The sequence below is a fragment of the Engystomops pustulosus genome, chromosome 3 (assembly GCF_040894005.1).
Source record: "Engystomops pustulosus chromosome 3, aEngPut4.maternal, whole genome shotgun sequence".
NCBI lineage: Eukaryota > Metazoa > Chordata > Amphibia > Anura > Leptodactylidae > Engystomops > Engystomops pustulosus.
In genome coordinates this window covers 125,988,442-126,008,262 of record NC_092413.1, presented here as the reverse complement: position 1 = coordinate 126,008,262, position 19,821 = coordinate 125,988,442, and the positions used below count along the sequence as shown (strand labels likewise).

Below are 19,821 nucleotides of genomic sequence, written 5' to 3'. Positions count from 1 at the left end.
GTCTGTTGCTTTTTTTTATACAGTGTTTCCTGTTGGATGTGACCTATACTGTGCATGCTGAACATGTCCAAAAGATGTGATATGAGCCAAGCCTAACTCTATATGTGAATAAACTGGCCAAATCAGAGGGACTGCTAGCTTTACCTTGTAGTCTCTATCAGCCTCTATAGCCCCCACTTACTAAAGCACTACTTGACACCTTATGCACAGGGCCCCATTTACTAATTTCTACACCCAGATATCGTCCTTGTTGCCTTGAGAGGGTGTAGCTGACCATTGGTCTGGGCTGAGGAATTTTGTTCCTGCTACAAGAGGGCTCATCCTGCCACAGCTAGCCAACTGACAGCTTTGCTAGCCCTGGGAGGAAGGAGTTTGTTACCAGTCTGTTATCTGCTGCTGTTGAAGTTCCCATAATAAAGGAACCAAGAGTTTGCAAGATTTCGGTTTGCTGTGTGTGTCTCTGGCCTGCAACTACCATCACAGGCTTTACTTTTACCATCTGCCGGGGATCTGTCACCTACACCAGGAGTGTCTACGGGGAAAAACAGAGATCTTTAGGTGACACTCATTGGGGCTTATTTACTAAGGGTCCGTGGACCGCATTATCGTGTGATATTCCGACGATTTCCGGTTTGTGCTGCATTAAGCAGAGGATTTTGGCGCACGTGATCGGATTTTGTTGCATTAGTGCCGGCTTTCATGCGACACAAATGGGTGGGGGGTTCCAACTGATTCGGACTAAGCGCGGGATTTAACTTTGAAAATGTGTAGCAAGCCAAGCACTTATATGCAACGGGAAGAAGAAGGTGAACTCCGGCGGACCTGAGCAGGGAAGCGACACATGCAGGATATTGGGTGCCCGATCTTAGTGAATCACAGCAGAGTTCTTCCTCGTCGTATATTCCAGATCATGGATCGCGCAGGGACCGGTTAAGTAGATGTGCCCCATTGTGTCATTTTAGGGGTTATAATAAACGGACTTTAGCTACTGATTGCACTGGTATACTCAACAGTATAATCAACAGTATGATCGTCCTGATGCGCTATGTCCTAGCTCACTAGGTAGTGCATACTCATCCTGTATATGCAACAGGTTAAGCTTCATTTGTTGTCATCACCCATAGAGATGTTAGTACTATAATAGGGATCCAATCTTATTTCATATAGAGGTACAAGTGCCTACTATTCTACAGAGCTGCAAGAAATTTGTGTCCTTGCATATAGCCATGGTGACAACGGCTTGTTTACATGAGATCTATGAATCAAAATTTTTCAGACTATGGGCATAAAGAGAACAAGGCCTGTAACTGATATGCTACAATAAATAGTATGTAAAAGTTTAAAACCTTTTAGTTAGGTCAGTAGACAGCCATGTGGGCAGTAACAAAATTTTCCCTCATTGAATGACTTCAATTCATTGCTGGAGAAAGATGTTATAGAAGGAGGCTAGATAATGTTGTTCATTTTAGTGTCAGACACTTTTATTCATATGCAATTAAAAGTGGACCGTATGATTGGTGATGACGCATGACCCGATGGAATAGACATGATGGCGGGATTTATAATACTCTGTTTCCCCTAAAATAGGAAATCCCCTGAAAATAAGACCTAGTCGAATTTCGTTCAGGCTTAGAAATATAAGGCCTCCCCTGAATATAAGACTTAGCACAAGTCATTGCTGCAGTTCCCCCTGCGCCATACATTAGCATTTGTAGATCTTTTGGATGTTGAAAGAGGTTGTGACACGGGGAAGAATTCATGGGATAAAATAACCGAGTGTTGCGCTGCATATGCGATATACAAGCAGATACCAGTACAAGAAAGGCTTATTAAGGAAAGTGGTATTGCAAACATAAGAGACTAGGGCCAATAATTCCAAAAGGAATGGAGTCACAAGAAATTCTCCAAACTCTGAATTTTTATGCTGAGAGTTTGTTAAAGGAGTTGATTTTTTTTGTTCAACAATAAATGTGAATTCTTGTTCATAGAAAAATAAGACATCCCCTGAAAATAAGACCTAGTGCATCATTAGGAGCAAAAATTAATATAAGTCACTCTTATTTTCGGCAGTATGATGAACCCCTGTCCCTCCAAATACATCAGTAGGCTCTGGGCTCATGAGGTATTTGGCTAGGTGACTAGGCACTATTACCAGAGACTTTTCAGTCTTCAGTGGTTGCTGGCTGTAGCGAATGTGCAGGTACGGGCAGGGAGGGCCCTTTCGGCCACTGACAGCAACCCCGTTCTTACCCCTCCACGGCCAGGCATTGCGGTTATTTTAGGCCTTGTACACCAGAAAATTGCCATACAAGGCCTGACAAAAATGTCCACCAATGAATTTATACTGTGCAGGAGGTTGTATTACAGCTTTCAATTCAAGAGTTCATTCAACAGGTTCTGCCATACTTCATACTATACCTTCCGCCTAAGCAATGGAAAGAAAAGAGTTAAACCACTCTTGCAGGTCATGGAATTAACTCTATCATTTGCAGAGTACACGGCTGAGGTGAAACAATGCTTAATACATACATCATCCTGGCCTCTATTACCTTATTGAGATGTGGATCCCGAGTTATGTCATATCCCCTCTTCTTGGTGTACTGAAAAGTTCTCCTGGATTCCTGGTCTTCGACTTGTTTTACCACATGAGAAGCCATAGCTGCTACTAATCCAGTAACCAGGCAGGGTGGGTGCACTGTAGGAGAGCAGCTGATGTTGCTGTAGCTGTGTATTATAGTGTTAGGTGTGTTTGCCTAGTGTATTAGTGCAGGCAGAGCGGATCAGCTGACAGGTCGTGTGTGACACTAGGGGACAGGAGGAGGGAAGTGCTGAGTCACTGACAGCTTGATAGCAGCGCTTGCCTCTGCCTGAAGGCTCCTCTTACTGTTTTCCTGTACAGTTTTACAGGGCTCTGGATATTTCGCAATGTAATCACATCTTGACAATGTCTGTTGGCTCACTAAAACAGCAGGGATCTGCACTGAATTTTCAGTGTTTAGTAAAAGACAGCTCTTGTTACTATGTGGAATCCCTCCACTACTCATGAAGTACAGGCCTCCACACTCCATAGGACTCCATAGATGAGTGCCCCGGTGAATAAGGCAGTGTGTTGCTGGTCATGCAACATGAACATTTCATTCAACTTTCATTTTACCTTTAATGAATTATACAGGAAAATGTCTAATGAAAAGTATCCTGAGGTGAACCATTTCAGGGCTGGCATGTTCCCACCATACATGATAAACATTTCACATTGTGGTCCCATATAGACCCAATCTGCTGAATCTATAGGGGTATCCATAGCTATTCTCAAATCTTCAAGTGCTGAACACCAGATCTTACTCAGCAGTTCACTTTATGTTTGTGAAAATCAGTATTTGTGGTACTGTTGTTGCCACTGTTGCAACCAACCTCCCCAGTAATAAAAAGGCCCACTTGGTAGTCAAGATCATGCCTATTTTAGCTGACTTAGCGAGGCCATGTTTGGGGGGGGGGGGCACTTTAATTTCAATTGTGGCCTGATGCTGGATAAGTCCTCTTGTAAGAGTTTATAAGAGTCCTGTCATGTCATAATCTTCAGTTCAAACAGGTGCTCCATTGTTTGTAGTTCCTGGATATGTTGAGAACTTTGCATCTGCAAAATAAGGACAATATATTTTTTACATTTTCCATCAGTCATATAATCAAATTGATATTTTGCTGTTTAGCCACCATGTGATAGTCTGGAGTCTAACTGCATTTATTGGATCTATTTTCTGGTCCTATCATGTTCCTGTCCATAGAGGTATCAGAGATACCATCTCACCACTGGATATATGGCCTAAATGTTTGGCAGAGATTTATCCCACAATTGCCTCTTTTGGATAGGTCCATACCTGTAACTCCATCCAAAGAGAAGTCCTAAAGTGCTAATTTAGTTTACGAGGTGTTTCTTTACACCATGCCTGATGAAAGCTCTAGTCCAGAGCTGAAACGCGTCGCACTGTACTTTTAATACGTTATGCATATGCTCATTTTATGAGATAAATATTTTTAACAATAATAAAAGAGATTCCTTTATCCATTGGATCTCTACGTCTGCTGTTTGCACCAAGCGCCTTCCTGAACCTCTCGTCGGGCTCTTCCTCCATTCCACATCGTTCCAGGATCCTGGTCCTTGGCAAACGTGGTCTCCCAGGAGTGGCAGCTGCTGGGAAAACCATATTGCCCCTCATAACCCCCATAACCCTTATGCATTCAACTGTGCCTCTCCTACCTCCCCCTTTTGCACCCTATGCCTGTCCACCAAGATCACCGTTCTCCCTAAGCCTGACCAAGGCCCCTTCACTGGAAAAGTGGATTGAATACAGGAGGTGAATCTCATCAAACTTATTTAGGAACTCATTGCTGAGCACTTCTCCATTCTTGAAAAATACTAAGCCAGGTCTGGCTTACTCCCCAAAGCCGCAATACCTCCTGGCATGAGACCTTGGAGTTTCCATGTGAGGGTGCCTGCTGTCCTACCTACTTACCTGATTTAACCTCACAAGAGAGATAGCAACAAATTCAGAACTTGCCAAGATCAAATATAACCAGCACAGGACAAAATATGGACAAAATATTTGCTACAGCTTAACTTATGCTGCAAAAAAGGAGGCTTCCCTGGGATAAGGTGCAGTCAACTCCTAAACAGCCAGCAGGCTAAGGTCATGTTCACACAAACAAAGTACAATGGTACCGTGGCCTAGCCTTTTCTTCGGGCCTGGAAGCAGCCGGGGCCCAGAATTCTGGAGTGGCTGGCGGTTGCGGCCTAGAAACGCTGATGTTGCGGTGCTTGGTATGGGGACCGGAGGGCTCTCCTACAGCGTAGCAGGTCTCCAGCAAGTGATGTGTGCAAGAAATATGTAGTGAGAGGCTGATGTACTGGTTCTCCCTGGGGCAACCCCTGAGTGTCTGTAAGATAAGTCCCTGGGTAATGGATGGGGAGCACATGGTCTGATCCAGGGATCAGACGGAGGCAACGTTGTACAAAATAACTCACAGTTCATTATTGAACAACAGCAGGCAACGGGCTTAAATGGTCTCACAGCAGATTCGGAATACTGGAGTGGTCATGGAGAGGAGTCCTCAGGAATGGCTCACCAGCCTGGTAGTAGATGGAAGAGTGGAGCTGGGGTGGAATTTTGTCCAAACTGTGGAAACTGCAGCTCTGGATTGGAGTCTCCTGATTCTGGTCCTGAGATTAGCGTGATATGTCAGTACTGATGGTGTACCGACGCTGTCTCTCTGTTCACTCTGTCTGACTCGACTGACCATGAGGTCTGGATCAGAAGCCCCTCCCACCCAGGGGTTTTATTATCCTGGTCAGGTGGTGGCTACCTCTCCAATCACACTCCAGTGTACATTGTAAAAGCACAATTGGTTGATAACTCACATCCAATTAACCATTGCCTGTTCAGGCAGGATCTACAGCTGCTGATTACCTAATGACCCATTGCAAGAATCTTGGGTTCATGACTCCCTAAGACAGCTCCTAACTTGGAGAGGGCGCTGTTTGCAACTACTCCCTTACCAATCAGCATCTCCACAGCTGCATAGCAAGAGCCTAGGATGGCGCTGATATAGATATTACTCTTCTTTCCTTTTATTGATCTTCTCACTTATTTCTGTTTTTCCCTGGCCATATCGCTTCTACGTAAGTCCCTTGTAATTTCTTTTTTTTTTGTGTTTTTGCATTTTGTAAGCTTGCTAAATGATTAAAACAGATCAACATTGAAAACATAAATAACATGTAGTCCTCATAGACCTCATAGAGGTCTAGCTATGAGCCTGTGTTTCATGGAATAATATAACATGCATACTGTAGGTTTCGTTGTATTGCAGCACCAGACATTTGTATAATAGTGCTGTTTCTACAGTAGTTTTTTCCCTATAGACTATGTCTTGATTTGCAGGTCTTTTATAGTGGCAGCACTGCAGGTACCATAGAATATAGACGCTTAGGACCAGCACTACTCAAAGTAAATGAGAAAACCTATGACATGCTACATGCTTCATGCTCACATGCAACAACAGAAAAAGAAACATGTCATTTAATATACATTCTCTTTATTCATTATCAATACAAAAGACTGCACACACGATAAATAAAATCAATTCAAAAGGATTTAAGACCCCTAATTTTAACACAAAAAACTCGAAAAACCAATTGACTCCAGTGTAAACCGAGGGTGGGAAATGCATTGGCCACAAACCCCCCCCCCCCCCCAGTATATAACCTGCCAGCCCCTGTAGTATATAGTCAGCTAGCCCCTGTAGTATATATCCTGCCAGACCCCTGTAGTGTATATATAGGCTGCCAGCCACTGGAGTATATAGCCTGCAGGCCCCTGGAATGTATAGCCTGCCATCCCCCTGCAGTATATACCCAGCAAGCCCCCTGTTGTATAAAGCCTGCCAGCTCCCTCTAATATGTAACCTGCCACCCACTGTATTATATAGCCTGCCAGCTCTTGTAGTATATAGCCTGCAGCCTCTGCCCCCAATATAATGCCTGTAGGATAAAAAACTAAATGTTTACTCACCTTCCGACGCCCCTCCGGCAGGTCCTCTTCTATATATCGATCCTCTGGTCCGTTGTAGACACCATGACGTCAGTAACAGTGGTCATAGCAAAAAAAGATCAAACATCTAGTAAAAGATTGCTGAAACTGGAAAATGACATTTATAAGGATCTTGTATTTGGGCAGTGGTGGTTCTTAGATGATATACTTTACTATTCTGTCATAGTATTAATAGAACTGTGTAACTTGAAAAAAATGTATAAGTTCAACATATCAGCAAATTTTGGCACTAAACTAGTACCATCCAATGGTTGTTTAGTGTCCAAAATCTGCCCATCCCTGTTCTTCTAACACAAGATCCATCTCAGCTCCTCTTTAGCAGTCCCATAGAGATGGGGGATACATTTGTTGCAATTCTCATAATTGCTAGATGTCTCTGTAGTTGGGTTTTTACCAACCAGACATTTGTCACCTGTCCTAGGGATATTTAATAAATGGTTACATGGTTTCGATTCTGGAAGACATAGAATCAGCTTTTAGGAGGGAGAGGAAAATATATTTCTTGAAAAAACATTCACTCACACGCAAAGCAATACCCTTGTGTAAATTATAGTTTCACAATACAGGCCATAAGGATTAGAAAAATAGACTTTTTTTTTACTGTGAGTTTGTTTATAAGAATTGCTTACAGTAGTTTAACCCTCTTTTTTTCATAATTTGAATTCCAAACCAAAATGTGTTTCATATACAGATTCCTGTTGACAAAGAACGGAACAATAATCTGGATGATTTTCAAAATCTGAAAATACATTAAACTTGTATGGTTTAACAAGTTTGACCGCTTGCAGAAACAAATGTACATGGTAATGTTTTTCATTAAAATAAATTTATTTAAGATGTTTCTGTGTGGTTTGCTTTGTTTATATTAACAATGTTTATGCATTTCATATAACTGAGACAAGTCCTCAGTGATACTATGTGTTCATCGTGTCTGATCTTTAATTATACTTCATATATACATCATAAACTGACATTGATAAAACATGGAAATTGAAGTGGCCATATTGCACAGAAGCATTCTAATAGCAAATCAGGGGTGATTATGCCAATGGCTGATACTATATTATAGTACATGACATTTGTAAATTATTATAAAAATAATGTTACTGTGAATGTAGCCTTAGTGGAGGCTGCTCCTCTCAGATAGAGAATGCTTTGAAGATAGTTTTATCAATACCTCCCTCATATATTGCTGAATAAATGTAGCCGCTAAATTGTTTTTGTAGCACCTAGATGATATGGGGTTCTGGATGTTATGAATTTATTGGGAATATTTTCACTAAATGGAGCTGATTTTGAGAAGAAGTCCTCCAACATCTAGACCAGACACAGAGATGGGTCATCTTTGAACAGATAAGAGAATGAAATATGAAAGATGAAATCATTCGATAATCCCACCAAAATATGACACCTTACAGAGGTCCATACATCACACAATTGTTTTTTTCTAAAGATTACATTTTTTTTTAACCGGTCCAGGCCCTTTTTTGTTTTTTCATTTCCATTTTCCCTTCCCACCTTCAAAAATCTATAACTTTTTTAATTTTACACTTAAGAGCTGTGTGACGGCTTATTTTCTGCGTAACAAATTGCACTTCATAGTGTTGGTATTGAATATTCCACACCGTGTACTGGGAAGCGGAAAAAAAATTCCAAATGTAGTGAAAATGGTGAAAAACTGCATTTGCGCCATATTCTTGTGGGCTTGGATTTAAAGTCTTTCACTGTGCGCCCCAAATGACATGTCTACTTTATTCTTTGGGTCGGTACGATTACGGAGATACCAAATTAGTATAAGTTTTATTATTTTTTCATACATTTGCAAAAATTAAAAAATCCCGTACAAATTTTTTTTTTTCGATTCTACCATCTTATGGCACTAATAACTTTCTCATACTTCATTGTAGGGGCTGTGGGTGGTGTAATTTTTTGAGACTTTTGATGACGTTTTCAATATTATCATTTTAAGGACTGTACAACCTTTTGATCACTTATCATTGATTTTTTTACAGGGTTAAATGCAGTGAAAACCCGTTATTATATTTTGATTGATCGGGCATTTACAGAGGCAATACCTAATGTGTTTATGATTTTTACTGTTTATTTGTATATTTATATCAGTTCTAGGGAAAAGGGGGTGATTTGAATTTTTAGTTTTTTTATTATAATTTTTTTAAAACTTTTTTTTAATTTTTATTTTTAGTATTTTTCAGACTCCCTAGGGTACTTTAACCCAGGGTTGTCTGATTGATCCTATCATATACTGCCATACTACAGTATATGGGGATTTTCCTCCTCATTCATTACAACATAACAAAAACTATATACAGTGTGTGGTGGTGGGGAGTATTTGTCATCCTGTAATGAGAGAGGTCTGTAATAGACCACAACTATGAGAGACAAAAATTATGTGAAAATACATTGTCTGATTTATTTCCTAATTATGGTGGAAATAAGTATTTGGTAATAACAAACAAGCAAGATTTCTAGCTCTCACAGAGGCTCCTCTGTCCTCCACTTATTACCTGTAATAATGGCTCCTGTTTGAACTTGTTATCAGTATAAAAGACAACTGTCCACAAACTCAAACAGTAACACTCCAAACTCTACTATGGTGAAGACCAAAGAGCTGTCGAAGGACACCAGAATCAAAATTGTAGGCCTCCTCCGGGCTGGGAAGACTGAATCTGCAATAGACAAGCAGCTTATAAAAAATCAACTGTGGGAGCAATAAATGAAAAACAGGAGACACACAAGAACGCTGATAATCTCCCTCAATCAAGGGCTCCACACAACATCTCACCCCATAAGGTCAGAATATTCACAAGAACGGTGAGCAAAAATCCCAGAATCACAGAGGGGGACCTAGTGAATGACCTGCAGAAAGCTTGGACAAATCAACAAAGGCTACCATCAGTATTCCACAAGGGATTCAGATCCTGCAGTGCCCGATGTGACCCCCTGCTTAAACCAGTACATATACAGAAGTCTGAAGTTTGAAGTCTGAAGTTTACTAGACAGCATTTGGATGTTCCAGAAGAGTATTGGGAGAATGTAATCTAATCTGATGAAGCCAAAGTAGAACTGTTTGGTAGGAACACCACGTGTTGTGTTTGGAGGAGAGTGAATGCTGACTTGCATCCAAAGAACACCTTTCCTACTGTGAGGGTGCCAACATCATGCTTTGGGGATGTTTCTCTGCAAAGGGACAAAACTGATCCCAAGCACACCACCAGGGGAAAGAAAGAGTAGCTTTGTAAAAAACTTTTAGAGGTGCTGGAGTGGCCTAGCAAGTCTCCATATCTCAACCACATACAAAACCTTTGGAGGGAGTTGAAAGTTCATGTTGCACCGGCGACAGCCCCACTGCTCTAGAGGAGATCTGCATGGAGAAATGGGCCAACATACCAGCAAAAGTGTGTTCCAACCTTGTGAAGATTTACAGAAAAAGTTTGACCAAAGTCATTGTCATTAAAGAATGGGGCAGATTTACTTACCCGATCCATTCGCGATCCAGCGACGCGTTCTCTGCGGTGGATTCGGGTCCAGACAGGATTCACTAAGGCAGTTCCTCCGACGTCCACCAGTTGTCGCTGCTGTGCTGAAGACCATTGGAATGCACTGGAGTTCACCGTCCTATCGTGGGTGAAGGTAAGCGCCTGTCGAGCAACACCTTTTTTTTTTTAAATGCGGCGGTCTCTCCGAATCCGTCGGGTTTTCGTTTGGCCAGGCCTCCCCGATTTGAGTTGCGTGCAATCCGATCGCGTGCGCCAAAATCCCGGGGCAATTCTGGGAAAATCGGGTAACACGTTGGAAAAATGCAAATCGGGCCCTTAGTAAATGACCCCCAATATATAACACAGTATTGAGATTAATTAATTTTTCACCATAACTTGCAAATAACTTCCTTAAAAATGTATTTGTTTTCCTATTTTGTCTCTCATAGCACACATCCAGCACGCTGAGGAGGAGAGGTGACCCATCCCCTCTCCATAGACATGTCCTATCTTTTCCCCGTGTACGGAGCGGTATGAAATCTTAGATTGCATTGTGAAAGCTATAAACACAGAACCTGATACCAAATGTGTTTACGTGTCATTTTCTGCATTTTACATTTTTCCATCTTTTGGTGTTATTTCTATTGTAAGGCTAGGAGAGAAAAACAAACACAAAATTGAAAAAATGTTGTTGTGTTCAATCTTGCTGGATCTTTTAGGTCTTTAGTTTTTAGTCTATTTATATGCATTACTGATGCAATCCAACCATGTACAGACATTTACTGTATGCTCATATATGAACAAATGAAAAAACAAAACAGGGCTGTGGCTGTTCATTTTACAGCTGCACCCAAATGATAATTACTACTTTACATCATGTAGTGAAGAGTTGAAGAAGAAATGAGTATTTGTCAAGACATGCTTAACATTAAGGTAGAGATACAGGCTCTACCAGGGTACAGAATGCTGAGCCACAATATTTGGTAGCGACTGTCTACAAGGAGAAATCAAGGTTAGGAGATGAAGTCAAGCAATTCCTAGTGTCCATGGGGGGCATTTATCATAATTCTGTCTTTTATCATGTGTGTCTATTTGTATCTCTTTTGGCACCTTTTTATTACAAAATTTACACTGGAGGAGTGTTTTTGTGTGCCTATTCTCCACAGAACTGTGATCAATCCAGTTCACCTGTCTGCTGCTTTAATTTAAAAGGTCACAAAAAATAACCACATTGGCTTGTTACACCAAAATAGGTGCAAATAAATGCATGTGAAAAAGGACATGATAAATGATTCTCATTGTGAGTTTCTCCTGAACATTTAAAAGGGAAGTCCCATTTCAGCAAATAAATTGTGTGTATGTTAAAAAGATATACAATTTTATAATATTCTTTGTGTATCAATTCCCAACAGTTTTCTAGATCTCTGCTAGCTGACATTCTACAGTAAGCTTCATTGTTTACTGTCTATGATCACACAGGTGCATGGCTCGTTATATCACAGAGAGCTACCGCAACTGTGTGATATAACGGCTTGTGCACCTGTGTGACATTACATGACCATGTACAGAGTCCACTGGAAGTAAACATAGAAGCTTTCTCTAGAATCACAGCAAGCAGAGATCTAGAAAACTGTCAGGAAATAAAACATATTGGGCCACATCTATCAAAAACAGTGTAAACTGGACTATTTGCAGTTTGCCTGTGGTGTTTGCTTAGTGCAGAAGATTCATGATTTGTGGTGCATGTTCTACATTAATCTGGTGCTATCTGCGCTGCTCGGACGGAATTGTGAAGTACAGTCCGATTAAGCATTAATCCGCCCCTTTTGGTGCACATTATTTCTGTCTTGTCAGACGCATTTCAGAAGCGACACAAAACTGGTGGAGACACTTTATAAATATATGTGCAAGCAGCTTGAACTTTCTAGTGCAAAGTCATACAGAAAACTGGTGCAAACACTTATAATTGCAAACACTGATAAATGTGGTTCAAAGTACAATGGAAAATTGTTTAACTTTTTATTAAACAAACAATAACATTTATTTGATAAAATGTGAACACCCCTTTAACCCCTTGGTGCACCATGATGTTCCCCAATGTCACGGTGTAGCAGTGAGTGTATAAAGAGGGCTCACAGCTTGAGCCCTCTTCATATACAATGGGTGTTTGCTGAATAATGCAGTGCTGGCAACGATCGCAGGTGTTGACCATTTATATGTCCCTTGCAAACATGTGTGGGCAATGCCATCTAGGGCCGGATGCCACCTCTGTGACATCTGTGTGAGACATCCTGGCATGTCATTCAGCACAATCTATGTGGCACACTGTTATAGATCATTGTGAAAATCTCCACATACTGTAATACTGTAGTATTGCAGTATATCTGAAGATCAGTTAGACCACTATGGGGTTAAAATAGCCAAAGGGGTCTTAAAATAAAGTAGAAAAATGTAATAAAATAATAAAAACTTAAAAGTTCAAATAACCCTCTTATTTAGAACTGATATACAAGTAAATAAACGCATGAAATCATAAACATGTTAGGTATCACCCATCCCAAAATGTCCGATGTATCAAAATAAAAAACCTGTTTATATAACTCAGCGGTGAACCCCATAATGGAAAATAGCCTCCAAATGTCTGAAACAAATTTTTTTTTGCCATTTTGCCACACATATTTTAATAAATGATCAAAAGGTCCCCATAATAGCGGCAATGAAAATGTAATCTGATGGCACCATATACAGCTCTATACACTGAATTATGAAAAAGTTATTGGCCTCAGCATATGGCAAAATGAAAATGATCTATTTTGTAAAAAAAATTATAATTTTTTAAATCTACTAAAACATAATAATACTTATATAAATCTGATATCTCCATGATGTACATACCCAAAGAACAAAGGAGGAAAACCTAAAAACAGGACCCAAAAGAATATGGTACAATTGTGGTTTTTCATCAATTTCAAAATTCTAAATTTCAATTTCAAAATTCTGAATCGTGCTTCTATTATTCCTTTGTAAATGTTTGAATAAATTGATAATGGTAGTAAAGAAAAGGCAGACAGCATGCAAAAAAGGAAAATGGTGAAAGAAGTGTGGAGGGTGTCAAATGTGGTCTGGGTTCCAGAGTACCAAAATAATAGTAAAAAGGTTGACAATTCATTGTGCGCTACATGGGGACTTTTTGTGGCACTACTGGTTGATTTTCAACTCGTGAGTTAGAGCTGTGCTATGCAATTTTCTATCAAACTCTATGAAGTGTATGGACTGTATACTGCAGCTGTATCGCCTTGTATTGCTGTATGCTGCAGCTGTAGCTCCATGAATAGCTGTATACTGCAGGCGTATCTCCTTGTATAGCTGTGTACTGCAGGTGTAGCTCCATGTATGGCTGTGAACTGCAAGTGTAGAGCCATGTATGGCTGTGTACTGCCACTGTAGCTCCATGAATGGCTGTGTACTGTGGCTGTAGCTCCATGTATAGCTGTGTACTGTGGCTGTAGCTCCATGTATGGCTGTGAACTGCAAGTGTAGCTCCATGTATGGCTGTGTACTGGGGCTGTAGTTCCATGTATGGCTGTGTACTGCCACTGTAGCTCCATGAATGGCTTTGTACTGTGGCTGTAGCTCCATGTATAGCTGTGTACTGTGGCTGTAGCTCCATGTATGGCTGTGAACTGCAAGTGTAGCTCCATGTATGGCTGTGTACTGGGGCTGTAGCTCCATGTATGGCTGTGAACTGCAAGTGTAGCTCTAGATATAGCTGTGTACTGCCACTGTAGCTCCATGTATGGCTGTGTACTGCGGCTGTAGCTCCATGTATGGCTGTGTACTGCGGCTGTAGCTCCATGTATAGCTGTGTACTGTGGCTGTAGCTCCATGTATGGCTGTGAACTGCAAGTGTAGCTCCATGTATGGCTGTGTACTGGGGCTGTAGCTCCATGTATGGCTGTGAACTGCAAGTGTAGCTCCATGTATGGCTGTGAACTGCAAGTGTAGCTCTAGATATAGCTGTGTACTGCCACTGTAGCTCCATGTATGGCTGTGTACTGCGGCTGTAGCTCCATGTATGGCTGTGTACTGCGGCTGTAGTTCCATGTATGGCTGTGTACTGCCACTGCAGCTCCATGTATGGGTGTGTACTGTGGCTGTAGCTCCATGTATGGCTGTGTACTGTGGCTGTAGCTCCATGTATGGCTGTGTACTGCCACTGTAGCTCCATGTATGGGTGTGTACTGCCACTGTAGCTCCATGTATGGCTGTGTACTGCTCATGTAGCTCCATGTATGGCTGTGTACTGCTCCTGTAGCTCCATGTATGATTGTGTACTGCGGCTGTATCTCCATGTATGACTGTGTACTGCAAGTGTAGCCCCATGTATGGCTGTGAACTGCAAGTCTAGCTCTATGTATAGCTCTGTACTGCCACTGTAGCTCCATGTATGGCTTTGTACTGTGGCTGTAGCTCCGTGTATGGCTGTGTACTGCCACTGTAGCTCCATGTATGGCTGTGTACTGCAAGTGTAGCCCCATGTATGGCTGTGAACTGCAAGTGAAGCTCTATATATAGCTGTGTGCTGCCACTGTAGCTCCATGTATGGCTGTGTAATGCGGCTGTAGCTCCGTGTATGGCTGTGTACTGCGGCTGTTGCTCCATGTATGGCTGAGTACTGCCACTGTAGCTCCATGTATGGGTGTGTACTGTGCCTGTAGCTCCATGTATGGCTGTGTACTGTAGCTGTAGCTCCATGTATGGCTGTATACTGCGGCTGTAGCTCCATGTATGGCTGTGTACTGTGGTTGTAGCTTCATGTATAGCTGTGTACTGCCATGGTATCTCCATGTATGGCTGAGTACTGCTCCTGTTGCTACATGTATGGCTATTTACTGCAGCTGTAGCTCCATGTATGGCTGTGTACGGCAAATGCAGCTCCATGTATGGCTGTGTTTTGTAGGTGTAGTTCCATGTATGGCTGTGTACTACGGCTGTAGCTCCATGTATGGCTGTGTACTGCGGCTGTAGTTCCATGTATGGCTGTGTACTACGGCTGTAGCTCCATGTATGACTGTGTACTGCAGGTGTAGCTCCATGTATGACTGTGTACTGCGGCTGTAGCTCCATGTATGACTGTGCACTGCAAGTGTAGCTCTATGTATAACTGTGTATTGCAGGTGTAGCTCCATGTATGGCTGTGTACTGCAGCTGTAGCTTCATGTATGGCTGTATACTGCAGCTGTAGCTCCAGGTATGTCTGTGTACTGCGGCTGAAGCTCTGTGTATGGCTGTGTACTGCGGCTGTAGCTCCGTGTATGGCTGTGTACTGTGGCTGTAGCTCCCTGTATGACTGTGTACTGAGGCTGTAGCTCCAGGTATGGCTGTGTACCGCAGGTGTAGTTCCAAGTATGGCTGTGTACTAAGGCTGTAGCTCCATGCATGGCTGTGTACTGCTGCTGTAGTTCCATGTATGGCTGTGTACTGCTACTGTAGCTCCATGTATGACTGTGTACTGCAAGTGTAGCTCCATGTATGGCTGTGTACTGCAGGTGTAGCTCCATGTATGACTGTGTACTGCAAGTGTAGCTCCATGTTTGACTGTGTATTGCAGGTGTAGCACAATGTGTGATTGTGTACTGCAAGTGTAGTTCTATGTTTGACTGTGTATTGCAGGTGTAGCACAATGTGTGATTGTGTACTGCAAGTGTAGTTCTATGTTTGACTGTGTATTGCAGGTGTAGCACAATGTGTGATTGTGTACTGCAAGTGTAGCTCTATGCATAGCTTTGTACTGCCACTGTAGCTCCATGTATGGCTGTGTACTGTGGCTGTAGCTCCATTTATGGCTGTGCACTGTGGTTGTAGCTTCATGTATGGCTGTGTACTGTGACTGTTGCTACATGTGTACTGCAGCTTTAGCTCCATGTATGGATGTGTACTGCAAGTGTAGCTCCATGTATGGCTGTGTACAGCAAGTGTAGCTCCATGTATGACTTTGTATTGCAGGTGTAGCACAATGTATGGCCACCCTTCGCCCTCGGCCCAGCTAGTATAGGAATAGTATAGTATAGGGAAGTAAGGTTCAGTTTACACGGCTTGTGTATAAATGTATATATGATTATATAAATGTGTGCGTATAAGTGTATACAAAGTGTATAAAAATGAGTGTATGAGTTTAAAACTTTATGTGTGTGTATGTAAATATATAAATGTGTGTACATGAGTGCATAAATGAGTGTGATTGTATAAATGTGTCTGTACCAATATGTATAATTTTTTTTTATGGGGAAGGTGGGCCCCATGCTGAAATGAATAAATACGTCCCTCGTACAGTTGTGTGAATGGGGCCTACGTGCTGCCTGGCCTTGCATGAGAGCTGCCACACTGTTACTAAACTAGATGTGGTGGAAGGAGCCAGCACTCTGACTAGCTTCTTGCAGCTCTAACAGCTCTGGTCTAGTTGTATTGATTGATGTCTGACTCTTCTTAGTGAGCTTGATCATTAGGCTCCACTCACTAAGAAGAGCCGGCGCTTCTGGCTCCTGAACAGCTTTCTATTAAATATGCAACAACCCTGTCAATACATAGGCAAGGAGGTAGCTGCGAATAGCACCCTCTCCATGTCAGGATCCATCTGGGGAGCCTGAGCAACTTAGGAGAACTTGCAGAACATGGAACTTGGAAAGGCAAAAGTTAACTTGTGTTTGGAATTAGCCAATGATCTGTCTGCCATTGCAGCTGGAGTATGATTGGAGAGATGCTACCACCAGACCAGGGGGAGTATAAAAAACGCTGCTGGGTGAGAGCACATGGTCTTATCCCAAGGAGAGTGTACAGCACACCTTCAGTGCTGCAACAGATACTAATCTCCGGCCTACTGCCTGATACACAGGGCAAGTCAAGAGACTTGATCCCAGAACTGCAGCTTCCACTACTTGGACACAATTCTTCCTGAACCAGCCCAGCCTGCATCTATCTGGCTGTGTGGAACTTTCCTGCGGACCACTCTCCATGACCACTCCAGCAACCAGAATCTGCTGTTTAACTGTTTTTGGGCCACTTCCTGCTGTTCAATAAAGAAGTGTAAGTTGATTTGCACAACCTTACCTCCATCTGATCCCTGGATACGGCTGATTACCACCACGAGCTCCCCCATCCATTCCACAGGGACTCATCCTACAGACACTCAGGTGTTTGCCCCAGGGAGCCAATTAGGTTAAAGGGGCGTGGTGAGCCAATTAGGGGCAGGGTTAAATGAGCCAATTGCTGTAGTTCACGTGAAAGAGGCGACTGGTCCGTGAGAGACCCATCACTATTCTGGTGAGCCAGAGAGAGCTGGGTGAATCCATTCCTGCTCCAGCAGCTTATGTCAAAGCTGCTGCTGTGTCGGTCTGACACTCTCTCCTCGCCAATACAGGACATGACAAACAGGGACCCTGGGCATTTATGTTTGTGGAAGTGATGTCCAATAATGAGAAAAAGTTCAAAAGGTATGTATATTTTTGCAACCCATTGTATCATAAGGAAGTAATCCTGATAATCTTTGGGATGCAACAATTACAGCATCTAAGGATCATTAACAAAGAGTAGAATATTATGTATCCCCATGCGCCCAGATAGTTCCCCAAATTTTACTTTCGTCTTTACAACAATTATGTACATGAAAAATTGCAGCTGTTTTGTATAGCGTGCATGCCAGAAAACTCTGCCCCTATGGGTTTCCTTGGAAATGCTCTATTTCTATTGAAATATTCATATTTCCTGTGTTTTGTATTTGTTTAGGTACAATGCAAGGACTGATCAGCAGGAAGAAAGTCTACTCCCTTCCTAGACCTGTTGACAGATGGCTAGTGGTCATCTGTCTGTTCACAGTTACTACTGTATGCTTCTGTTTTATCACTTTAAATATTGCTTTTTTCATAGTAGCATCTTGGGGCACAGTAGCATGACATTTGCCAGATGAGGCTAGCATTCATGGAAAATAATAACATAATAACATCAGTCCCCTCAGCTAACTTACAATTACTAGCCAATGTATGAATATTTCTCAGAAAAAAATTTCATTAACTTTTCAGAAGCATAAAAACATTTATTGTGGTGGACATCTAGCAGTGGGTCACTTATAATAGATTCCTGAGTGGGTGGAAATAGCTGACGTACATAATACTGTATGTTCAATGACTACTCACAGACGGAAGGTCTTTGTACAGTATTATCCAATTATTATTACTCTTGTAATGAGGACTGTCATGAAAAATGCAAGGGGATATCTCTATATGGAGGGGGCATGTGTTGAGGAGGCATGTGCTGGGGCTATCTATATACGGAGGGAGAATGTGCTGGGGCTATCTGTATACATAGGGGACATGTGCAGTGCTGAGGCTTCATTATATAGGACATGGGAACGTTGGGTCTGCTCATCTCTGTATATAATGGGAAACTGGTGTTCAGGAGGGAAGGGGCCAAAAAAATATCCAGCTAGGGGCCACAAAATGCCTAATAGTGGCCCTGTCAATAATGGAGATTAATAGAATTATAGCTTAATGGTTGAGTGAATTAATAAATGAATAGGGAAATAAATATATAATGAATCAATACTTAGGTGAAGTGTCTTAAGTGTATGGACATCATCACAGAGTTGTTCTGAAGCCACTGCTTTGTTATTTTAGCTGTTTGCTAAGATCATTGTCTAAGGTCATTGTTTGAAGGTAAACCTTTCGGCCCAGGCTGAGGTCCAGAGCACTCTGGAAGAGGTTTTTTATCCAGGATATCCCTGTACTTGGCCGCATTAATCTTTTATTCACTTGCAACCAGTCGTCCTGTCCCTGCAGCTGAAAATCACAACACCATAGTCTTCTATTTCTCATAGTCTGAGCATCCTTCATGTGTTTTTTGCATACTGTACCCAGACTTTCATATGTTTTGAAAGTCAGGGTGGTGTTTAGTCATTTTCCCTGCTATCTGCAATGGTCTTCGTGTTCAGAGAGAGAGAAATTGTCAAGTCCATAACTAGCCCAGGTAATCTGACCATCACCCACAGAGAGGGACTAGCTTAACCTTAGAGTAAGAGACAGTTTTCCCTTTCCTGGTTCTGGTAGCTCTCTTTATACAGTTTCCTTGTTCTTTGTAAACCGTGACAAGAAGCTTCCAACTGCACAATCTGCCATATAGCCCCCACTGGTGGACTTTGTGGAACTTTCTCCCATCTCCCTACTGCATCTCTTGAGTTTAGCCGCATTGATCTTGAGCTTAATCTTTACCTCTCTCACCAAGACTCTTCTCCCACTATTTAGTTTGGCTGGACAGCCAGGTCAAAGAAGGGTTGTGACCATCTCAAACTTCTTTCATTTAAAGATTTTGGAGGCCACTGTGCTCTTAGGGATCTTGAGAGCTGCAGAAATTTTTTAGTAACCTTGGCCACAATTTTTTGGAGCTCCTTGAGCAATTGCTTAGACCTCAAGTCCTTAATCACATCCAATCAGTTTAATTAAACACAGCTGGACTCCAATGAAGTAGAACCATCTCAATGAGGATCAGAAGGAAATGGACATCATGTGAGTCAAGTATGAGTGTCACAGCAAATGGTCTGAATAGTTATGACCATATGATATTTTATTTTCTAATTTATTAAACAAGAAAAACTATTTACATTTATTTTTTTCTGTCAAGATGGGATACAGAGTGTACATAAATGAGAAAAAAAGGGGTCTAAATACTTTCCA

At 41.8% G+C, this 19,821-nt stretch overlaps 1 protein-coding gene across 1 annotated transcript in view; it reads right to left on the bottom strand.

Moving 5' to 3' along the window:
- The window catches only part of ME1 (malic enzyme 1), a 216,632-nt gene extending 213,770 nt beyond the window's left edge, over positions 1-2,862 (bottom strand). The window contains exon 1 of the mRNA XM_072142033.1: positions 2,550-2,862. Coding sequence (XP_071998134.1) covers positions 2,550-2,657 — 108 coding nt within the window. The 5' untranslated portion in view covers positions 2,658-2,862. The remainder of the gene's footprint in view (positions 1-2,549) is intronic.
- Between the last annotated feature and the right edge of the window lie 16,959 nt (positions 2,863-19,821).